Here is a 19,001-nt window from a genome sequence, read left to right on the forward strand (position 1 = left end):
GATAGATAAAAAAACACACAATGTATGAATAGAGCTGAGGCTGTTTTCTTGCAGAGAGTCAATCACTGCTTGCAGCGCCGTACCTCCATTGCAGAGAGAGAGAGAGAGAGAGAGAGAGAGAGAGAGAGAGAGAGAGAGAGAGAGAGAGAGAGAGAGAGAGAGAGAGAGAGAGAGAGAGAGAGAGAGAGAGAGAGAGAGAGAGAGAGAGAGAGAGAGGTAGAGAGAGGTAGAGAGAGAGAGAGAGAGATGTTTTGGTTGCAGGGCACTTTTTCTCCTATTGTGCTATATGATCCACACACTTGTATGAATAAATATACACAAGCATATAAACATATCCTTTGTCTGACACTCCTGAGACACTCTTCTTCTGCCTTTTTTCCTCTTAAACTGTGTTCAGATTTGAGATTCTTGCAACTTTTGCGTCACTCTGGAATGACAGTTTTTACAACTTTGAATTCTCTTGACAGATGTTCCCTCCTTTACTGGTGAAATAGCATGACACAATTGTGAACTCCTGACATGAAGGACAGACAGTGAAAAAGAGGCAAAACAAAAAGCCAAAAGGACACCAACAATAAAGATAAAAATGACAATAGTAATAAATGGATGTTATGAGATACTTAAAAGTAAAATAATAATAATTTCAATACTAAAATGAAATACTTATTTGTGAAATAGCGCAGATCAGGAATAGACCGTCCAGAGGTCTGAATGATAAAGCAACTCAACATAAGACAACATGCATGTTATGTTATGTTGAGTTGGTATCATGTTTTCTTCAAACACAGCATGCATGCAATCACTGTCTTATGTCTGGAGGAAGCATTCAATAAGGCATCAAATGCCCGAGTGCTGTGAGTGTGAACAGACCCTGAAACAGAGAGTTTACATTTACAAACAGTTGATTACTAAAGGTAAAGGTCTTCATTGCAGATTAGGCCATGAGGTTTCACCCAGAAAAAAAATGTAGTCCCAGAAAATCAACCAGTCAATGAGCATGAAAGTCTCCGCTGTCTTAAACCTTCAAATAACTTTATTACAAAATCAAACATGCTCTTCTTTTCATATTTCTGTTTGTCTCTTTACGCCTCTCTCTCTCTCTTTCTCTGTCTCTCTCTCCATCTATTTTTCCACTCCTCATTCATTCTCCACTCCGTTTCAGCACAGTTGTGTCGAATTATCGCTGGCAGCTGCTCTTCACGTGGGCCGAAAGTGTGTGCGTGTGTTAGAGTGTGTCAGTGTGTGTGTTGCCTTCACAGTGTGTGTGTGTATGCATACTTGATAAGCACAGACTTTTATAAGCATGCACAATGCAGCCTCACACACTCTTATCTCCCACAGAGGGAGGTAATGAGGATCTCTCACACACACACACACACACACACCTACACACACACACACACCTACACACACACACACACCTACACACACACACACACTCTCAGTTATCTCCCTCTCCGTGTCTCGGCTGACAAACAGCCAGCGAGGCGTTGTGGGTTTCTCCTCTCGCTGGTTTTTAATCATCTCTGAACAATGTGGCCCAGTGAACGTGCCTCCACTTCTTCCTCCTGCTCCTCATACTCCCTGTCACCTCCTGCAAGGGGACAAGGAGCAGCAGGAGGACAACGCATGGCCTCCTTATCTGTCTCAACTGAGCTCCTTCCTTGCAGCCTCCTGCTGGAGAACCAGGCCCAGTAGTAAGAAAAGTGGGCCTTGCCTTCTTATCTGTCTAAAACTCGAGCTGGTGTCCTCCTCCTTTGCTCCTCTGTCACCTCCTGCAAGGGAATGAAAAGCAGCAGCAACGCATTGTCTTATCTGTTTGAACTGAAGGCTCCTCAACTGCAACCTCCTGCAGGAGGAAGCGGAGAAGCAGCAGAGGAAGGAGTCCCGTCTCTCTTATCTCTCTGAACCCAAACAGTAGCCGGGCTCCTTTAATACTAGCACCTCCTGCAGGGGGACGCGGAGCCGCAGCATTATGAGTGTGCTTGGGCTTCTTATCTGTCCAAAACTAGCCAGCCTCCTACTCCTCATTAACTTCTTGCTGGAATGACAGGAAACAGCAGCAGCAGCAGGCGGAGAGAGCTTGTCTTTATTATTATCTTTCAGAATCCTAAAATTCAGGTTCAACAGCCTCCTGCAGGAGGACGAGTAGCAGCAAAAGACAGACGACTTTTGGTCTTCTTTTTGGTCTGGTTTCTTCTTTCGCCTGCCCCCGAAATGGGCAAGGATCAGTATCTTACCTTCTCTCCTGTCAAAAGCCTTCTACCTGACATTCTGCAATAGGGGGAGGGGAGCAGCAGCAGGAGGAGACCTCTCCTTTATTTCTGTCTGACACCCTACAGTTGCTGGTTTCCTTCTCCAACACTGTACCTCCTGCAGGAGTACAAGGAGACGAAACAGGAGGAGGAACTTTGGCCTCCTTGTCTGTCTGAAAGCATGCACAGCCACTTTGTTCCTCCTTCTTTTTGGGAAAGCTGCAGGAGGGCAGAGAGCAGCATCAGGAGGAGGATCTCTGGCTTTCTTATCTCTTTTCCGAAACTTCAGCCGGTGTCCTCCTCTGCTCTCCTCTCGTGCCTGCTGCTCTTTAACTTCCTGCAGGAGGAAGAGGAGTGCCAGGAGGAGATCTGTGCTTTTTTATCTCTCTGACACCCGCAGCTTGCCTTCTTTTCTTCTTCTTTACTCCTGTTGGTCATCCTGCCTGTTGGTGCCTTTTTTTTCTCGTGTCTCCTTCGGTATAAGATTTCTCTGTTTTCTTTATTTTTCATATCTCACGCCTTCTTTCTGGTCCCCCCTCCTTGACTTCTTCTGCTGCTTCCTTTGTTCTTTCTCCCCTTTTTCCTGAGTCTCATGTTCCTTATCTCTCCCCTCTCCTCTTTCCTCCTTCAGCTCCCTTCTTCCTTAAAGGATGAACACCTTTAACTCATCTGTCTGCCCCTCATGTTTTTCCTCCTCCAGCTGCTCTTTTTGCTCTTCCACCTTCCATCCTTTTTCCTTCCCCCCTTAGCTCCTTTTGCACCCCCTCTTGGAGTGAAATGTATATATGGAAATACAAAAGTAATCATCTTTTATTTTCATGGAGGTTCACTTATTTCTATGACAGATATAAAGAGCGTACACTTTTTCACACTCTGCAGCAATTTCGTACCAATCTCTGCATCGTGTTCTATTTAGAGCCTTTAATTCTGCCTTTTCTGCATGATGGATTCTGCAGCATATTCATGGCCTCCGCGTTTCCCTCAGCGATGATAATGAAGGTCAGTTACTATGGATTCAAGGAAAAGCGGTTCATCACGCCTCCTTGTTTTACATAAAAGTGCATGTGTGCATTTTGCCTGCAGACGACTGAGTGTCGGTTGGTGGAGAAATTATCAGAAACTTCAGTCAAGGTGCAGCATTAACAGTTTGCTGAGGAGGAAGGTGGCTGTGATGAGACGTTTTTCCTTGAATTCATAATTACTGACCTTCATCACTGTAACAGAGTGTTCAATAAACACACATTACGTCTGCTATATAAGTTAAGGGGGTTAAAATGCAGAATATTAAAAGCTTCAAATGGAGGACAACATGCAGATGAGCCTGCTTAACATCCACTCTATCATCATAATGTTTTTTTTTTTAAACATTAAAACTTTCTTCTGTTTTAGTCGAACACATAAATTAGGAGTAAAAGTCCAAATCACAACATTTTGACTCCTTTTCTCGGGTTGTTTAATGTTCTATTGTTTGTAAATTTTGAACTCAGTTTTAAAGAGATACACGTGATCTTACATGTTTCCTTTGTACAAAGTCAAAGTTGTCCTTAAGAGAAGGTACCACAGCAACCACGAAGAGAATCTTCTGACAACATTTACACACAGAATCAACATGGATCCGAAGTGAATTTGGTGGCAGCTGATTAGCTAGAACCATGACAGGAAAACAAAAATGTAATCGAATGTGACCTGAGTAACAAAAAATTAATAATAACACAAAAAAACATTCAGGAGAGCAAACTTTTACAAACACAGATAGAGTGTAAGCTACTTGTGTCCGGGTTTTTACAAAGTTCTTCATGTTTTACGCTTTTCTCTGTGTTTGTAAAAAATGTGTTGTTGTTTGTTTCCAGCATGACCGAGAAGAAAAATACAAAAACCGACAGGTGACAAAAGATGGGAGAGGCAGAGTTACGGTCTAAGGGTCTAAGAGGTCGGATGTCTGACGTCGAGGGGCTGTGATGCTGCAGTGTTTGGTGTGTGGTATCGACTGCAGGCCAGAGTTTTTTGGACATGTAGGAGATAAGAGAGATACTTAGAGGCCATGGAGGAGAGTGCTAAGTGAGGAGGAGTATTTTGTAGTTGATTTGGGATCTAATGGGGAGCCGGTGGAGATGCATGAGGGTTGGCCTGATGTGCTGCTCGGGTCGGGTGTGGGTGAGGACTCTTCTTTTTGACTACATGTGATGTTTAGGTTTTGTCACAACTGCAAACTTGAGGTCTTCATGAGTCCACTTGGTCTCACCATGTTTTAAAGTAAAACAATTCCGTTCTCTGAGGTTATTCTGGGTCAGGATGAATTATGTATCAGTTCATTCTGCCGTCTGTCTCTGATTGGGCTTACTTCCTTAGAAAATCTTTTGCACTTTGCTTGTTTCCTGGTTGATTTGACACCTTGATAAGCTGATTTCTGCTGTTTTTCGGCATCGTTGTCCATCAAAGGTTGAGAAGGAAATTTTGAAATCAAAGATATTGGAACCTTGAGTGCCTGTAGTCGGGGGGGGTTTGTCTGTTAAAAAAATCTCCTGCAACTGTAGTGGAGGAGTCAGTCGCAGCCTGCTGTGTCTGACAGGTTCAGGTTTCTGGATGTTGGCTGGTCTTTATATTCCTCCCCTCTGATCTGCTCCACTTTCCCATGGTGCAACCTGCTGAGATGGCACTTCTATTTCCAGCAAACAAACAAACACACACACACACACACACACACACACACAAAAACACATGCACACAAGCAGGAGCAGAAAAAGGGCAGAATAAACAGGGATTTTTCAGTGTGTGTGCGCGTGTGTGTGTGTGTGTGTGTGTGTGTGTGCGTGTGTGTGTTTGGAGGTGACAGACAGGCAGAAGAGGCATCAAGACGATTTGATCCGCTTCATTTCTCCCTTCATGTATATATAGATGTGATTTATTTCCTAATGCTTGCACTGCAAACATAGCATTGGGAGCATTTATTAATAACACAAACTGACACATATATAACTTGGAGGCCGCTGCAGGGTCTCAGGTAGGGACAAATCTGAATATCTGGCCAATAGAAAGGTTTCTGAATTGTAAGGGGGAAAAATACTGGCAGAACAACACTGTAAACCACTTCTGTCTCCATAAAAAATCAACAAACGGTTGTGTTTCAGCGCTCCAGCTCAAGAAATCACACATTCTTTACATCCCGGCCCAACATTTCCAAAGCAAACCGCAGCACTGTGGGTTTGTATTTGCTTGTTCTCCAGTCCCTGTAAGCTCTGGTATAACAGGTGTTTCAGCAGATTTAAATACAACATTTTACTGTGAACCAGCTCGTTACTCAACATTGAAAAAATAAATGTTTGGATGCTGTGACAACAAAAACATGTAGGAGAAAGACAGATGACTAGCTGCTCCAGTGCATGTTTGTCAAGTAGGAGAAGGTAGAATTGTTGGCATCTGTATGAAGAGGTGCTGTTTCATGAAACGCTGCGGTTGGAGGTTATGAGAGGATTTGTGATCAACCTGTGATCATGATTGGAAATTCAGTTTCAGTAAACATCTAAACCCTGCTGTTACATGGTAGGATGGATCGCGGACAACCTGAGAAAAACATAGTGGCCCCTGGACATGAGAATATCAACAAGTATATATAAGTTTATATTATTTTGTGGCATTTCAGTACAGTCACATTTGATGTTGAGTTTTCCAAATCCTCATGGCCTCTCAAGAACTCAAATTTGTTGACATAGTAAAAAGCAGCATGTTTTGGTTGATCTTTGATAATACTGGTTCACGCCAATATTTATGTTAACCACAAGTAATTCATAATGGAACTGTTCAACTGCTATCGAACTTAACGTCTTTATTAACAAGTTCATTGTTAAAATGTTGTGTCGACCTCTGCCTTTTGATCAACCAAAAACAGATTAAATTTTCTTAAATTTTCCAGAAATGTTACCACAGACATTTGAATGTCTGTATTTAATAGATAATTTCTGTGTTCTTGGACTTAAGTATGTCCAGAGGCCAAAAACACCTGGTATGACTAATTTCTGAGGCACATCTAATTTTAATAAATAGACTTCATGAACAAGTTTTTGTGACTGGTTAACAGAACATTAGTGTAATGATTCTAGCTTTGTGCTGCATTCTTTGGGGCAGAATGTGAAAGGAGCAGCTGGTCTGAACTGAATAAAGTGATTCATGTGAGGGTGAGCAAAAGTGTGGCTTCTGCTGTTTCCTCTTCTGTTTCAGGAAACGGGTTACACCTTCCTTTTTTAAATAAGAGGATTACTAGAAAAAGCAGAAAAACAAGCATGGAGGCGTTATTTTGCCTCAATTGAAAATTGAAAAAACTGAATTGTTTTATGGGGAAAAGAAAGCCAAAAGATGCACAGCATGTGATCACAGATGTAGTGAAAAGGAAAGAAAAAATGACAGACTGCTTGCATTACACAACAACTCTGGTTTTATCCAAACACAAAAAAACAACAAAATGACCTTTGTGACATCTCCATTTTTCTGGGAGTCTGCTGAGAATAAAGGCAGAAAAGTGTGAGTGTTCTCAGATGTGCTGAGAGTCCGGTTATGACTGAGCGTTTGAATGTGTTGGAGAGCAGCCTGTCGCCCCGAGCACAGAGGAGAGCTGGGCTTCTGATGCCTCAGCAGCACATTGTGTCCACACAGTTTAAAGGACAGCTCCGGTGAGGTTTTACTTTTGTGCTATTTCCATCAGACGGACATTAATTCTGCCAGCATGCTGCACAATAAGAGATATATTAAACCGTTTTACCAAATCTCTCCAGCTGCTTTCAAGACACAGCCTTATCTGTGATTGTTTTGAATCATTTAAGAAAATACTTTTTTGTTGCAAAGCAGTTATATTTTTGCTTCTGCAGAAGAAAGCTGCTTAAAGAAATTTGAGATAAAAGCATTCAAGAGGAGCTCAAACCTGGTCTGTTTCTCTGGGTCTGAATTGTTCAGGGGCCCTGACAGCGCCCAGTTGCCATGGTGATGGAGTATCTGCCAAGCCAGGGATGCTGCTCTTTATCAGCTTGGGCCGGTCAGGTGTGTGTGTATGTGTGTGTGTGTGTGTGTGCGTGTGCGTGTGTGTGATTGAAATGTTTGACCGGGCATTGTGTGCCTTTGAATGAGGACACAGATTGTTTGGCAGCACTATTTGCACTTGTGCATTTGTGTGTGTATATGTCTGTGTGTCAGTGGTGCCCAGCATCCCTGCAGCGCTATATGGAGGCTAATTGTATTTTAATTACAAAACCATCAAAGTCAGGAGTCCGACAGCTACCTTCCACCCCCAGAAACACACATACAGCGGTCAGAACAGAGGATGTGTGTTCAGACCGCTGCCACTGGTACAACACTGTGTAACTCAGAGGGGACACAAACCAAAGCTGTGACAGAGAATTTTACAGGAAACTGTTATTAAAGTCTAAAATCTGATGCAACGGAATCTCATTTATATTCACACATAATGAGATGACTCAGATTCATCCGTGTATGTTTTTTTAACTCAAATAATCTCCTAACTTCAAAAACAGGAGCTCCAAGGAGATCCAAGCGTAAGATTCTGATACCCCATATGATTCTGAAGTGTAGGGCTGCTGTCATAGCCGTCCCGTTGCTTTTGTTTTTGGATGAAAAAACAACTATAAAGGACTTCCAATCATGTTCATAAACATTCTTCTTTTCTTCTTCCTGAACTTGAGTTTGGAACCTGAAGGTTGCCGGTTCAAGTCTTGGTGCGGACCAAAGTATGGAAGCTGGTTTAGTTCTTGGAGAGATGCCAGGTCACTTCCCAAGTACTGCAAAGGGGCCCTATAGCAAGGCACCACAAATCCCCAACAGCTTTGACTTGCCTCCTATGTAACTTCTGAAGGCTTTGTAGGTTTTCTGCCTTTTTTTTCTTTAACAAAGCTCTCCATTAAAGCATGAGTGCAAATCTTTGTAGTTCACGTTGGGGGCATTACGCCTTACTTCATACTTAGATGTGCATTTTTTAGTAACAACATTAGTTCGTGTTGCTCTGCTTGATGAATCTGAGTACATCTTGCCAGTAATAAAACAAATGCTGGTGGTGTGAAGCTGTATTTGGCGCTGGTCGGATTTGTCGTCTCTTTCTTCACCTGATTATTTTTAAAATTAAAGCCATCACATTAGATAACACAAATTAGATGATTTACAATAAAATAAGGCGGCATGAAAGTATGGATAGAATTAAATTAGATCTGTGATGACATCAAAGATGAGTGATCTCTGAGCAATGAAAGTTTAAAGACAAAAATGTAATTGCTGATCAGGTTTGAGAATTGAGTACAAAGTGATGAAAGTTTTAAGAGATATTGCCCCGTTTGTCAATGTCTGTAAATGACTTCTTTACTGTTATTTTTAAAGTCTTGGTTCTTCTTCATGTCTTTAATCATGTATACTTCTTTATCTTTATCCAAACTGAAACTATTAATAAAATCATCTCATGTGTTAAATGATTTGCTACTAGCTTTAAACTAATCCTTTTTTCTTTGTCTCTCTTTGTCTGCCAATCACAGCTCCCCCACCGTCGAGTGACCTTCTCCACAGCCAATCAGGCGCAGGACCTGCAAGACGCGTCCCAGCACAGCTACTACGACAGCGGCCTGGAGGAGTCAGAGACGCCCAGCTCCAAGTCATCGTCAGGGCCTCGGATCGGGCCCCTGGCACTACCGGAGGACCACTACGAGCGGACCACACCTGACGGCAGCATCGGCGAGATGGAGCACCCGGAGAACGGTAAGACCAGGTGGAGTTTCCCCTCCCTCTACTCCTACTCTTTTCACCTCCACCTTCTACTCCTTCATCTTTCCATCAGCACACACACAAACACACACACACATGCACACAAAGACATAAACTAATCAACACTGCTACCTTTTACACGCTGATTACAGCATGTCAAAATGTGGCATGTCAGCAGGAACGTCGTTTTTCTAATCAGACTCCCACAATTCCCTGTGCTGTGTATACCTTCGTTAAAGAGGTGTATGACCTCACAGCAGCACAACACAATCAATATGCAACATAATCAACTCCCACTGCTTAACGAATTAACATCCCAATTATGTAAATCATACTCAGTCCAACCTTCCATCAGCTCCACTTATAGATCCACAGAGGGAGGCTAGCAAGTAGCGTGCGAAGACAATAACCCCACCCCACCCCCCCACCCCCGATTTGCGGTTAGCATTTTATCAGCCTGTCATCATCATGTTAGCATGTTGATTTGATATGTCTGCCCCTATTTATCACTTAAAGGACAGCACATTTGGAAACACTTACAATGCTAACAGTAATGTTAGCAGACTGAGCCTGTCGCTGTGGCCTGTTGGGTAGCTATGCTAGTGATGCTACATCTCCATTAAAGTTCACCTGGTTGTTGAAAACATACACCTCACACACAAAACCATTTTCAGCATCTCTTTTGAACCTCCTGTTAGCTTACTGCATTCATTTAACATCGCTGAAACTGAATACTGGAGCACACACTAGCATTCAGGTTAAGCTAAAAGGTGCAAATGATGCTACAATATATAACAACACAGATTTACCAAACTGACACATTCACATTTTTACGTTTGATTTTCAGTATGTTTCAAGCTATTGTAGCATGGAACACGTTGTTTTTGTCAAATGTAAGACTCGTAAGGCATGTGGCTAACGTTGACATTCATGGGGCACATGACAACAAAGTGGTTTAAAATGCAGATTTATTCTTTTTTTTTTTTAATTAGGACTTGCAGTTCAACTTTACAATATGGGAGAATAGAGGAAAATTAAACTACAGTATACAAATATCCTCTTTAGGCTTCTGTAGTTTTAGTTCCTGTAGTAGGCCTAGGCTATACTTTATAACACTCTATAAGCGTGTGCATAGTTTTACAGTTTTAGACGTTCATGATGCTAACAGACGCTAACCGTCAGGATAGACTTATGTTTTTAGCCTTCGTCAACTAGCTGGAGGAGAAATTGTTAGTCATGCTCAATAGTAACTTTGCTCTCGAGTCTTTTATGCTGTAAAAAAAAAAGTAAAAAAATAAGTGCCCTCTCCTAAACCTTGAAATTACATCATTTATCTGAATCTAAAACAAACAAACATTCTTCTAAAACATTTATCTTTGGTTACAAAATTACATATCACTGAAGGTCTCTATATTTTTTTTACCTGTTTTAGTGATATTCCTCATTCTTTCATGGCATGGACTTGAGTGGTATTGATATACTTGAAGGAAAAGCGTACACGATTGAGTATGGAGGCACCCGCTAAATGACCCCAAAACTCTAATGTAATGTTTGTAACTCCTTGGCTACTATAGAAACATGGCAGACCGAGCTTCTATCTGTTGGTATTCTTGAAAAGACAGAACACAATGATTCACATATTCAAGTGATTATAGGGTAATTAAGACAAACCTGTGAACATCAAAATTGAATTTCCTTAGTCTGATATCCTCGCTCTAAAGACATACTCCTTTGTGGAAGAATTAGATTGATTCTCTCAAGTATTTTGCACTTTGCTTTACACCTACACTCTAAAAATGTGGATAATAAGGCACAGTGGATGTTTATTGTGTCACTTTTAAAGCTCAGTTCTGCCTCTGGTATAAATAAATCACTTCATTTACCTGCTTTCTGGGGCTAAATTATTCATTAGACACACATCTAAAACAGTTCACCGTCTTTTTTTATTGCCAACTCATGTCAGTGTTCATTGTTCTGCTTTGGCTGCTAACGCCTCGTTACCACTTATGCCAATTAAGCTAACTGGAGTGAGGTAGATGAAACTGGCACGAGATAGAGGAGAGAGAGAGTTGGAGAGTTGGAGAGAGAGAGAGAGAGAGAGGTTCCGTTTAAATGTCATCCCTGTCTTTTCTTGTGAGGGCGAGAAGTCTAACTCTCAGTCTTCCTCTCTGTCAACCCACAGGTCGTACGTATGCCATCTGTAAACACAATTATTCACAGCTGCTCGCACGGCCACAGGCTACTGCCACCCTGTGTGTGTGGGGGTGTGTGTGTTTGTGATAGAGAGCAGGAGAGTGTGTAAGTGGCTCTATCTTCTTGCACAGTGGAATGAGGTCAGGGTTATCGTGTGTGTGTGTGTGTGTGTGTGTGTGTGTGTGTGTGTGTGTGTGTGTGTGTTTTGCGGCGTGAGGGGGGCCTGATGCTGTAAAATCTTCCACTTTGATGGTCAAACATGTTGTAGCTTCAGGTATTTTCCCAAGGAAGTGTGTGTGTGTGTGGGTCTGTGTGTGTGTGCTGTTGCAGCAGAGAGGTCAACAGATTACAGCTAGTCTTTGGAGGATTATAACGCCACCGCAGATACACTTTACCCCCTCACTTTCTGTCGTTTTCAAAATGTAAACCTTTATTACTACCTAAGACAAGCAAAGATTCCCCACTTTTACGAAAACAATTAAAATACTTGAACTGTTTTTTCTCTTGACTTGATTATCCCTCACTGTCCATCCAAAGCGTGTGCATGCAAAATGTCTGCATGTCAGTTTCTAGATGGGTTGATCCCCCTGCTTTACCTGTCACTCACAACTTCTTCATTCAACTGATTCTAGACAGCATATTTAAAATGTCTAGCTGTGAGTCATCAGCTAGCTGCTTTGAGTCCACAACTTATCTTGACGACCGCATATTGTTTCCAACCAAACCACATTGAAAATGTACGGTACTTCATATTCATCACTGCCCAGCTGAGATGATCTGTCATCCTGCCTTGTGGTGGCCTACCACAATTCTTTTTAAAATTATCAGATTTTAGTCTACATTTGAGCATTTTTCAGATGATCGTCCACATCTGTTAGCTACAACCCATCCAAACCCATTGTGTTGAGTCAAATCTAACCCTCTTTGAAAAACACATTTATTTTGTAATTTTCTGTTTGTATCATTCACATTCAGTGTTCAACTTATTTAAAAACAACCAGACTTTAACAACAATTTAAAGCTTCAGTGTCTCCAGCTGTGCGGTTGAAATTAGAGAATTCAGCTATAGACAACCGTTTCACATTATTTATCTGAATATTTCTTCACGCTCAAGCAAGCTCATTTTTTAAAATGCTTCAGATTTTGGCCACCACATTGTATAAACCATATAACATTTACAAATACATGATCTCTCATCTGAATTTTAACATGTTTTAGCTAAGTGAATCTTTCTGTTATTTTTTTTTTCTTTTTTTTTTTTTGTAGCTGTAACACATATCAGTCTGCATTTTGACATGTGCCATGCTGAGATGATCATCCTGCTCTGTGTAAACCAGCCAATGCTCATTCAAATCAACTGATTTTAGCCAGAATATGGAACCTCTCAAGCTGTGAGTTACGCTTCCCGCTGTGTTGTGTCCATCCAACCCTGTCGAAAAATTCAAATGCCATCCATCCATCCATTTTCTACCGCTTATCCGGGGCCGGGTCGCGGGGGCAGCAGTCTAAGCAGAGACACCGAGACTTCCCTCACCCCAGACACCTCCTCCAGCTCTTCCGGTGGGACCCCGAGGCGTTCCCAGGCCAGCCGAGAGACATAGTCTCTCCAGCGTGTCCTGGGTCTACCCCGAGGCCTCCTCCCGGAGGGACATGCCCGGAATACCTCCCTAGGGAGGCCATCCAGGTGGCATCCGGACCAGATGCCCGAACCACATCAACTGACTCCTCTCGATGTGGAGGAGTAGCGGCTCTACTCCGAGCTCCTCCCTGGTGACCGAGCTCCTCACCCTATCTCTAAGGGTGCGCCCAGCCACCCTACGGAGGAAAAATTCAAATGATTATTTTTTATTTTCTTTTATTTTGTTGCTTTGATTTCATCACCCTGCCCTGTTGTTTTAGATTGAATATGTAAGAGTTTAATTGTTTTAACAACATTTTAATGCTTTCCAGCTGCAACTTGAATATCCTGGTACTTTGTGTCCAACCAAACTAAATTGGAAACTTTAATTTCAGTTCATACTGCTTATTCATACAGCTTTTTTATGTCCAAGCAAACCTAATTCACAATTCAACTGATTTTAGCAGGCATATTGAAAACTAAAACTGCCAGTTGTGATGTAGTCTCAACCCACTGAGCAAAAACTTTTTAAACTGTGTTGCTGTGATTTCATCATTCTGCCTTTATACATCAATATACCAAAAGACTTAAAACCAACATTTATTATTCTTGCTGACAGCTGAGCCCGGCGTCCAACCAAATGACATGAAACAATTCAAGAGAAGAATTTCGATTTTTCAGGAAAGGTTCACATGTTGTGTGTTAATCATGATGCATTTCTGCCAAACCATAATCCAATAAAAAAAAAAGCCTTTATTGGATGGACAGCTGAGGACAGACAGGAAATGTTTGAAGGAGACAGTAGGGGGATGACAAGCAGTGAGGGAGGGCAGTGGTCAGATTTCAACCACAGCCGCCATGAAGAGTCCAATATGTACATGTTGAACATGACTGCTTGTGGCGCCTCAAAATCAAAGCTAGTTTAGCCTGATGGAGCATTTTCCATTATTGATCAGCATACTCTATTGTGTTCAGAAATCCCCATTTTAAATTCTAATTATTTCCAGTTGTGTAATGGATTTCACTCATCACTCAATATTTTAAAATTAGTCCGAATTTGAATGGGTTTTGGTTTGATAAGCTGGGCAGGGGGAACTACTATGTATGTATCTGCTTAGATAGGTCAAACACTTCCGCCCGGTTCAAACTGAAAGTGTAATTATTCTTTTTTTTTTATTAAAGATAGCTGTTCTTTTCCCTTCTTGTTATTTTATTCTATCCACCTGTAAGTGGTAGATTGTCTTACTTTGCTTATTAAACCGAACCCCTTTCAAATGTTGACTCATTTTAACCAGCACTTTTAACATTTTCCATTTTGGATTGATTCTTCAGCCGTCTTTACTTAATCCAAACCTTGTTCAAAATGACTTGAGCAAACAGTTCTCTGAACACATCAAGGCTCAGAGTCAGTATGTTGTATGCAGCTGAATGTATTCACAGTTCAACATTACATGGTTAATCAAGCGATAACTATAGTGATAATTAACACAGAGCACGTTTTTTTTCTTTCTAATTGGTTTTCTCAGCTCGTTCGTCTCTTCAGCCGGTTGTTTTTGCTTCTCCTTGTGTTTTTTTCTTTTCTTGGCTGCAGACAGAATCAATCAATCAGCTGCGTGACTGATTGTTGATCGGTCAGCTCTCAAGCGCTTCAGACAGATTGATGAAGAGCTGCAGGAACAAACTGACTGTTCCCAAACACATTAGCTAATCTGCTTTTGAAGACTGATTGTTCCCTTTAATCACACTTTATTCACCCTCTGAAGTTAGATTTGTCTCCAGTTTGCCAAGATTCAATTGAATTTAATGCCTTCCTGTTTATTTTTTGAAAAAAATAAGCTCTGCAAGTTAAAATCTCTCATATTGTGCTACTGTCCTAGTTCAATGCTTGATTGCAGCATCATGCAACACTGACTCTGAAGCGATTTGGTTGCTATTTGTGGACATTCAGTAAATATACATTTGCACTTAAACAACACGTGGCTAGAATAAAGTGGTTGACCTGGGACTTATATAGCAGCAATATGATCTAGAAGTAATCCAGACATAATCTGCATGCTCATGACATGTGACAGTGTTCTCCTGGTTCACTGCTAGCTGCTCCATTTCCATCACTGATACCAGACGAGGAAGAACATGCCGGAGGTCACGTTTTTACCTGGAATAATGGCTGCATAGTTCACACGACACCATGACCACGTGCACATTCGCAACATTTTTTGTTCCCTCATGTTGATTTTGTGGAGGATGCCTTCATGTTTTATCTATCCGCCATCGTGTTAAAGTGTAAGATAAGGAGGAGCAGGAATGTCAGCCAACACTGTTAGCACAGGTCGATGACATTTCGCTGAACTTTCATGTAAAGGTGAACTGATTTCTAGTGGATGAGGCTTTGGTTTGAAAGTGAGGGAGACATTTTGGAAACACATTTAGCTGTGCAAGTTTTTACGTAAAACTTCAGCCATGTCTTTGAGGTTGATACAGTAAAAAGTCGGCACTTTCTGTCGCTCTCTCATTCCACCTTTATAGGTGGAAACATGTCTGTCTTTCTTTGTCTTTCCACCTCTACGTGCACATCAGCCCAGTGGCATTTCTAGAATCTGTTGGGCCCCTTGGAAAATATCATTTGGGGCCCCAGCCAGCGTTCATCACCACCGTGTCCATCACCATGCTTACTCCTCTACATTTCACCCAATATTGTCTAATTTCTTGTTTTTTAACTCCTGCAGACTGACATAAATAAACAAATGCATGGGGAAAACATTGGCTAAGTATTTGTAAAATGTAGAGTGCCCTCTCTCTTTCTCTTACGTGTCAGCTTTTGGTTAGAATTATAACTATAAATCTGTAGTTTTTTTTTTTTTTTTTTTAAAAGCCTTTGTACTAATGATAGCATCAATCATTGAAATAACAGAAATTATTATTGTCATAAAAGAAGTGGGACCCAAACATATACGTTCAAGACAATTTGGATAACCTTAATGCCTGTATACCGAATATAAGACTACAGATTATACCTCTCCAACATGAGTTGATATCACACTTACCGTCCTGCTGCCCTGAATACTCACTGAAGCATAAAATGTGGATTAATCCGACATTAAAAATAGTCCCTCTTTCCCCCTCCTGTTTGATGAATGTTTGATAAAACTGCACTGCAACATTATATTAGGAAACTATGTAAGCCTTTTTTTAAAAGCATGAACTCATGGTTTTGAAAGATGTGCATCCTATGTAGAAACTAGTCGGCTTTCATCTGAGAAAGGAAACAGAGAGTTGGACATCAACTCATCCGTTTTAAGAAATATTGTACAGTTTAGGGACAATAAGGAAAAGAAGGAGGGTTTTTTTTTTTTTTTTTTTTTACCATATTTGGCAGTCATCTCAGACCGTCACACTCAGCTCATCCTGCCTTTGCCCTGCTGAGCCCAAACTGCCCACACAGACAACACAAACATGTTTTCTGTGGTTTGTTCGACAGAGATCTGAGAGCACAGATGAAGCTCGATGTGGTGAGATCTCTGTCGTTTCACTTCTCTTCCTCCTCTTCCTCCCTGTTTTCATCCTGCTCTCTCCGTGCTGTAAATGGTCAGATAATGGACGTTAATTCCATCAGCCTCATCTTCACTCTGCTAATGCACCCACTTCCTGTTTGGGATAGACGGATTGTGAAAGGGGAGGAAAAAAGCAAACCGAGAGGGAGGAACAGGAGAGGAAGGGGAGGAGGATTGTGGGATTTGATTGTATGTGTGTGTGCGGGGAGAAATGGAGTGATGAAGTAAAATAAGAGCGAGAGGAAGGAAGAAAGAGAGAGAGAAAGAGAGCTGCCCAACACTGATGGTTGCAGGATAACGAGCTGATTTATGGAGTGTGTGTGAGTGTGTGTGTGTGCTGCTCTCATATCCAGAGCTAAAACCACATGCAAACATACTGTGTGTTGCACACACACACACACACACACACACACACACACACACACACACACACTGAACCTCTTTAGCAGCTGATTCCATCAGTCTGAGAGCTGTAGTAATGGCTACACACACACACACAGACACACACACACACACACACACACACAGACACACACACACACACACACACACACAAGCAGAAGAAGAGTTTTTTCTTTGCTTTTTTTTTTTTTTTTTTAAATCTCAGCTCTTAATCAGCCACCGGTTTGATTTCCAGATAAATCGGTCAAAACACAGAATTATGTTCCGAATGCAGGATGACATCGAGCTTCAGCCTGCGTCTGCTCACATATGTTGTGTGTTACACTGAGCCTGATCTCAGAGACAGATAGAATACTAAGTAAGTGTTATCTACTCATGATTATATGGTACAAAAATATGTGTACTGCAAGATGCCAGATGCAGAAATGCAAACACATTTTTTCTTGACAGATTTATAAATCCTTGCATAAGCATTTGGGTTTGTTTTTTTCAGAAATTGTGCACATGTGTTTAAGACTGATTTCCAATCCTGCAGATACACAGTCAACGCAGGGCGCGGTCGAATCATAGTCAGATCGTCTCCGTTTTAAATTAGTGTATGCATTCCCCTGAAGTCTGGTTTCTTTTCACTCACTCTGTCAAAAAGAAAAACAGTATATGCTGGTGAAAAGGAATAGAACTCTTTTGTGAGTTGTCATTTTAAAGGCCAGGTGTCTCTGAATTATATCAGCCTCATTAAGATCCACATTTAACGTTGTGCCCTATTGCAATAACATGCAGTGTACAGAGGTATAACAAAGACTGAATACTGCCCGATCAGCTGCTGCTCCCGTCCTGTCGGATAGTTTTCTGAAAATGTCTGAAAATGTTGTTGCACGTCCACTCACACCAGAACAGAACAATGAAAGACGAACCAAGAACCGATTCTCTGACTACAGTGGGGTTTTTTTCCCTTATTGTGCCCACAGACAGCGTTTGAAGTCACCATGGAAACTACAGGCATGCCTGTTTGATGTGTTTTCTTATTTTCGATTTAGCTGCTAATTAGCTTGTTGTTGTGATGAGTATGTGTTGGTGTGATATTATGGAAGTGATTTTGTTTGTATTTGAGCTGTTCATTTGAGACAACTGAAATACACACAGATCTGATTTCAGCCTCCATCTGTGGGAGTATGCAAAGGACAATTATCAATGAACCCATTCTGACTTAAGTGGTACAGTGTGAGCTCTCGGGTCATGCCCGAGAATCGGGTCATACAGTGAGCACATCAGGCGTGAGCAGCGATCATGCGTCATAAATGATTCGGTCATACAGTGTGAGCTGACATTCTGCCATGAGTTACACAATCAAAAGTTTGAACCGGGCTCAAAAAAGGCTGTTTACCTTTGGGTTACCAACAATTATCTCTGTCCACACACAAGGACTTTTTGCCAGCAATGCCAATACTTTAAAATAATATACAATGAGCAATTGTTGTTTTTTTCTTTATTGGCAACTGAGCATGCAAGAGCATCACAATTTAGCTCAATTTCAGCTGAAATCTGCAGACACTGCCTCTTATTTGTATCAGATCAAGTTTAGTTCACTGCCTATTTGTGTACAAATCATCACAATGAGCCACAGTCCAAACAAACTGTCCTAAATGAATCAGGTATCAAACACCCGTGTTCTTGGAAGCTTTGCGCTTTCATTTGGTCAAGATAAAAATGACAAAAAAATTACATCAAATCAAATAGACAGCATGCTTCAAAAAACAGTCTCTGTTGCATAAGTGTATGAGGACAACCATTACATAAATGTGGGCTTCTTCATAATACACACAGTGCCAATCAATAACTCTGTACAATGACTCAGGAATTGATCTCACCTGTAAACCTGTAAAGTATCAGCGAGCCAGTGAGTGATTCTGTTCTTCTGCAAGGATTTCATTTTCAAGTGAAGCACACAAAAAAAGTACAGAATCATGGTCTCATAATAATAATAAAAAAAACAATGAATAAAACTAATTAAATGACCAAAAGAACAGAATCATGGTGTCATAATAAAAAAAAAAAAAAAAAACAATGAATAAAACTAATTAAATGACCAAAAAATGAGCATACAGCAGTGGTTCAAATTAAATGTATTATGCAACTTTCATCAGCGTCTACAATATGTGATTCACTGCTTATTGCAAATTATGAGGACGGTTAGATATGATAATCATTTAAAAAAAAAAATCAATTTCCCAC

At 41.1% G+C, this 19,001-nt stretch overlaps 1 protein-coding gene across 2 annotated transcripts in view; it reads left to right on the forward strand.

The window, feature by feature from the left end:
* LOC306829236 (protocadherin-1-like) overlaps window positions 1-19,001 on the forward strand; it is a 183,507-nt gene that overhangs the window by 84,564 nt on the left and 79,942 nt on the right. For both annotated transcript variants that reach the window (XM_079352184.1, XM_079352185.1), the window contains exon 4: window positions 8,780-8,999. In XM_079352184.1, the coding sequence (XP_079208310.1) occupies window positions 8,780-8,999 (220 nt within the window). The remainder of the gene's footprint in view (window positions 1-8,779; window positions 9,000-19,001) is intronic.

The sequence above is a fragment of the Symphodus melops genome, assembly GCF_947650265.1.
Source record: "Symphodus melops genome assembly, chromosome: 9".
In the NCBI taxonomy this organism is placed as follows: Eukaryota; Metazoa; Chordata; class Actinopteri; order Labriformes; family Labridae; genus Symphodus; species Symphodus melops.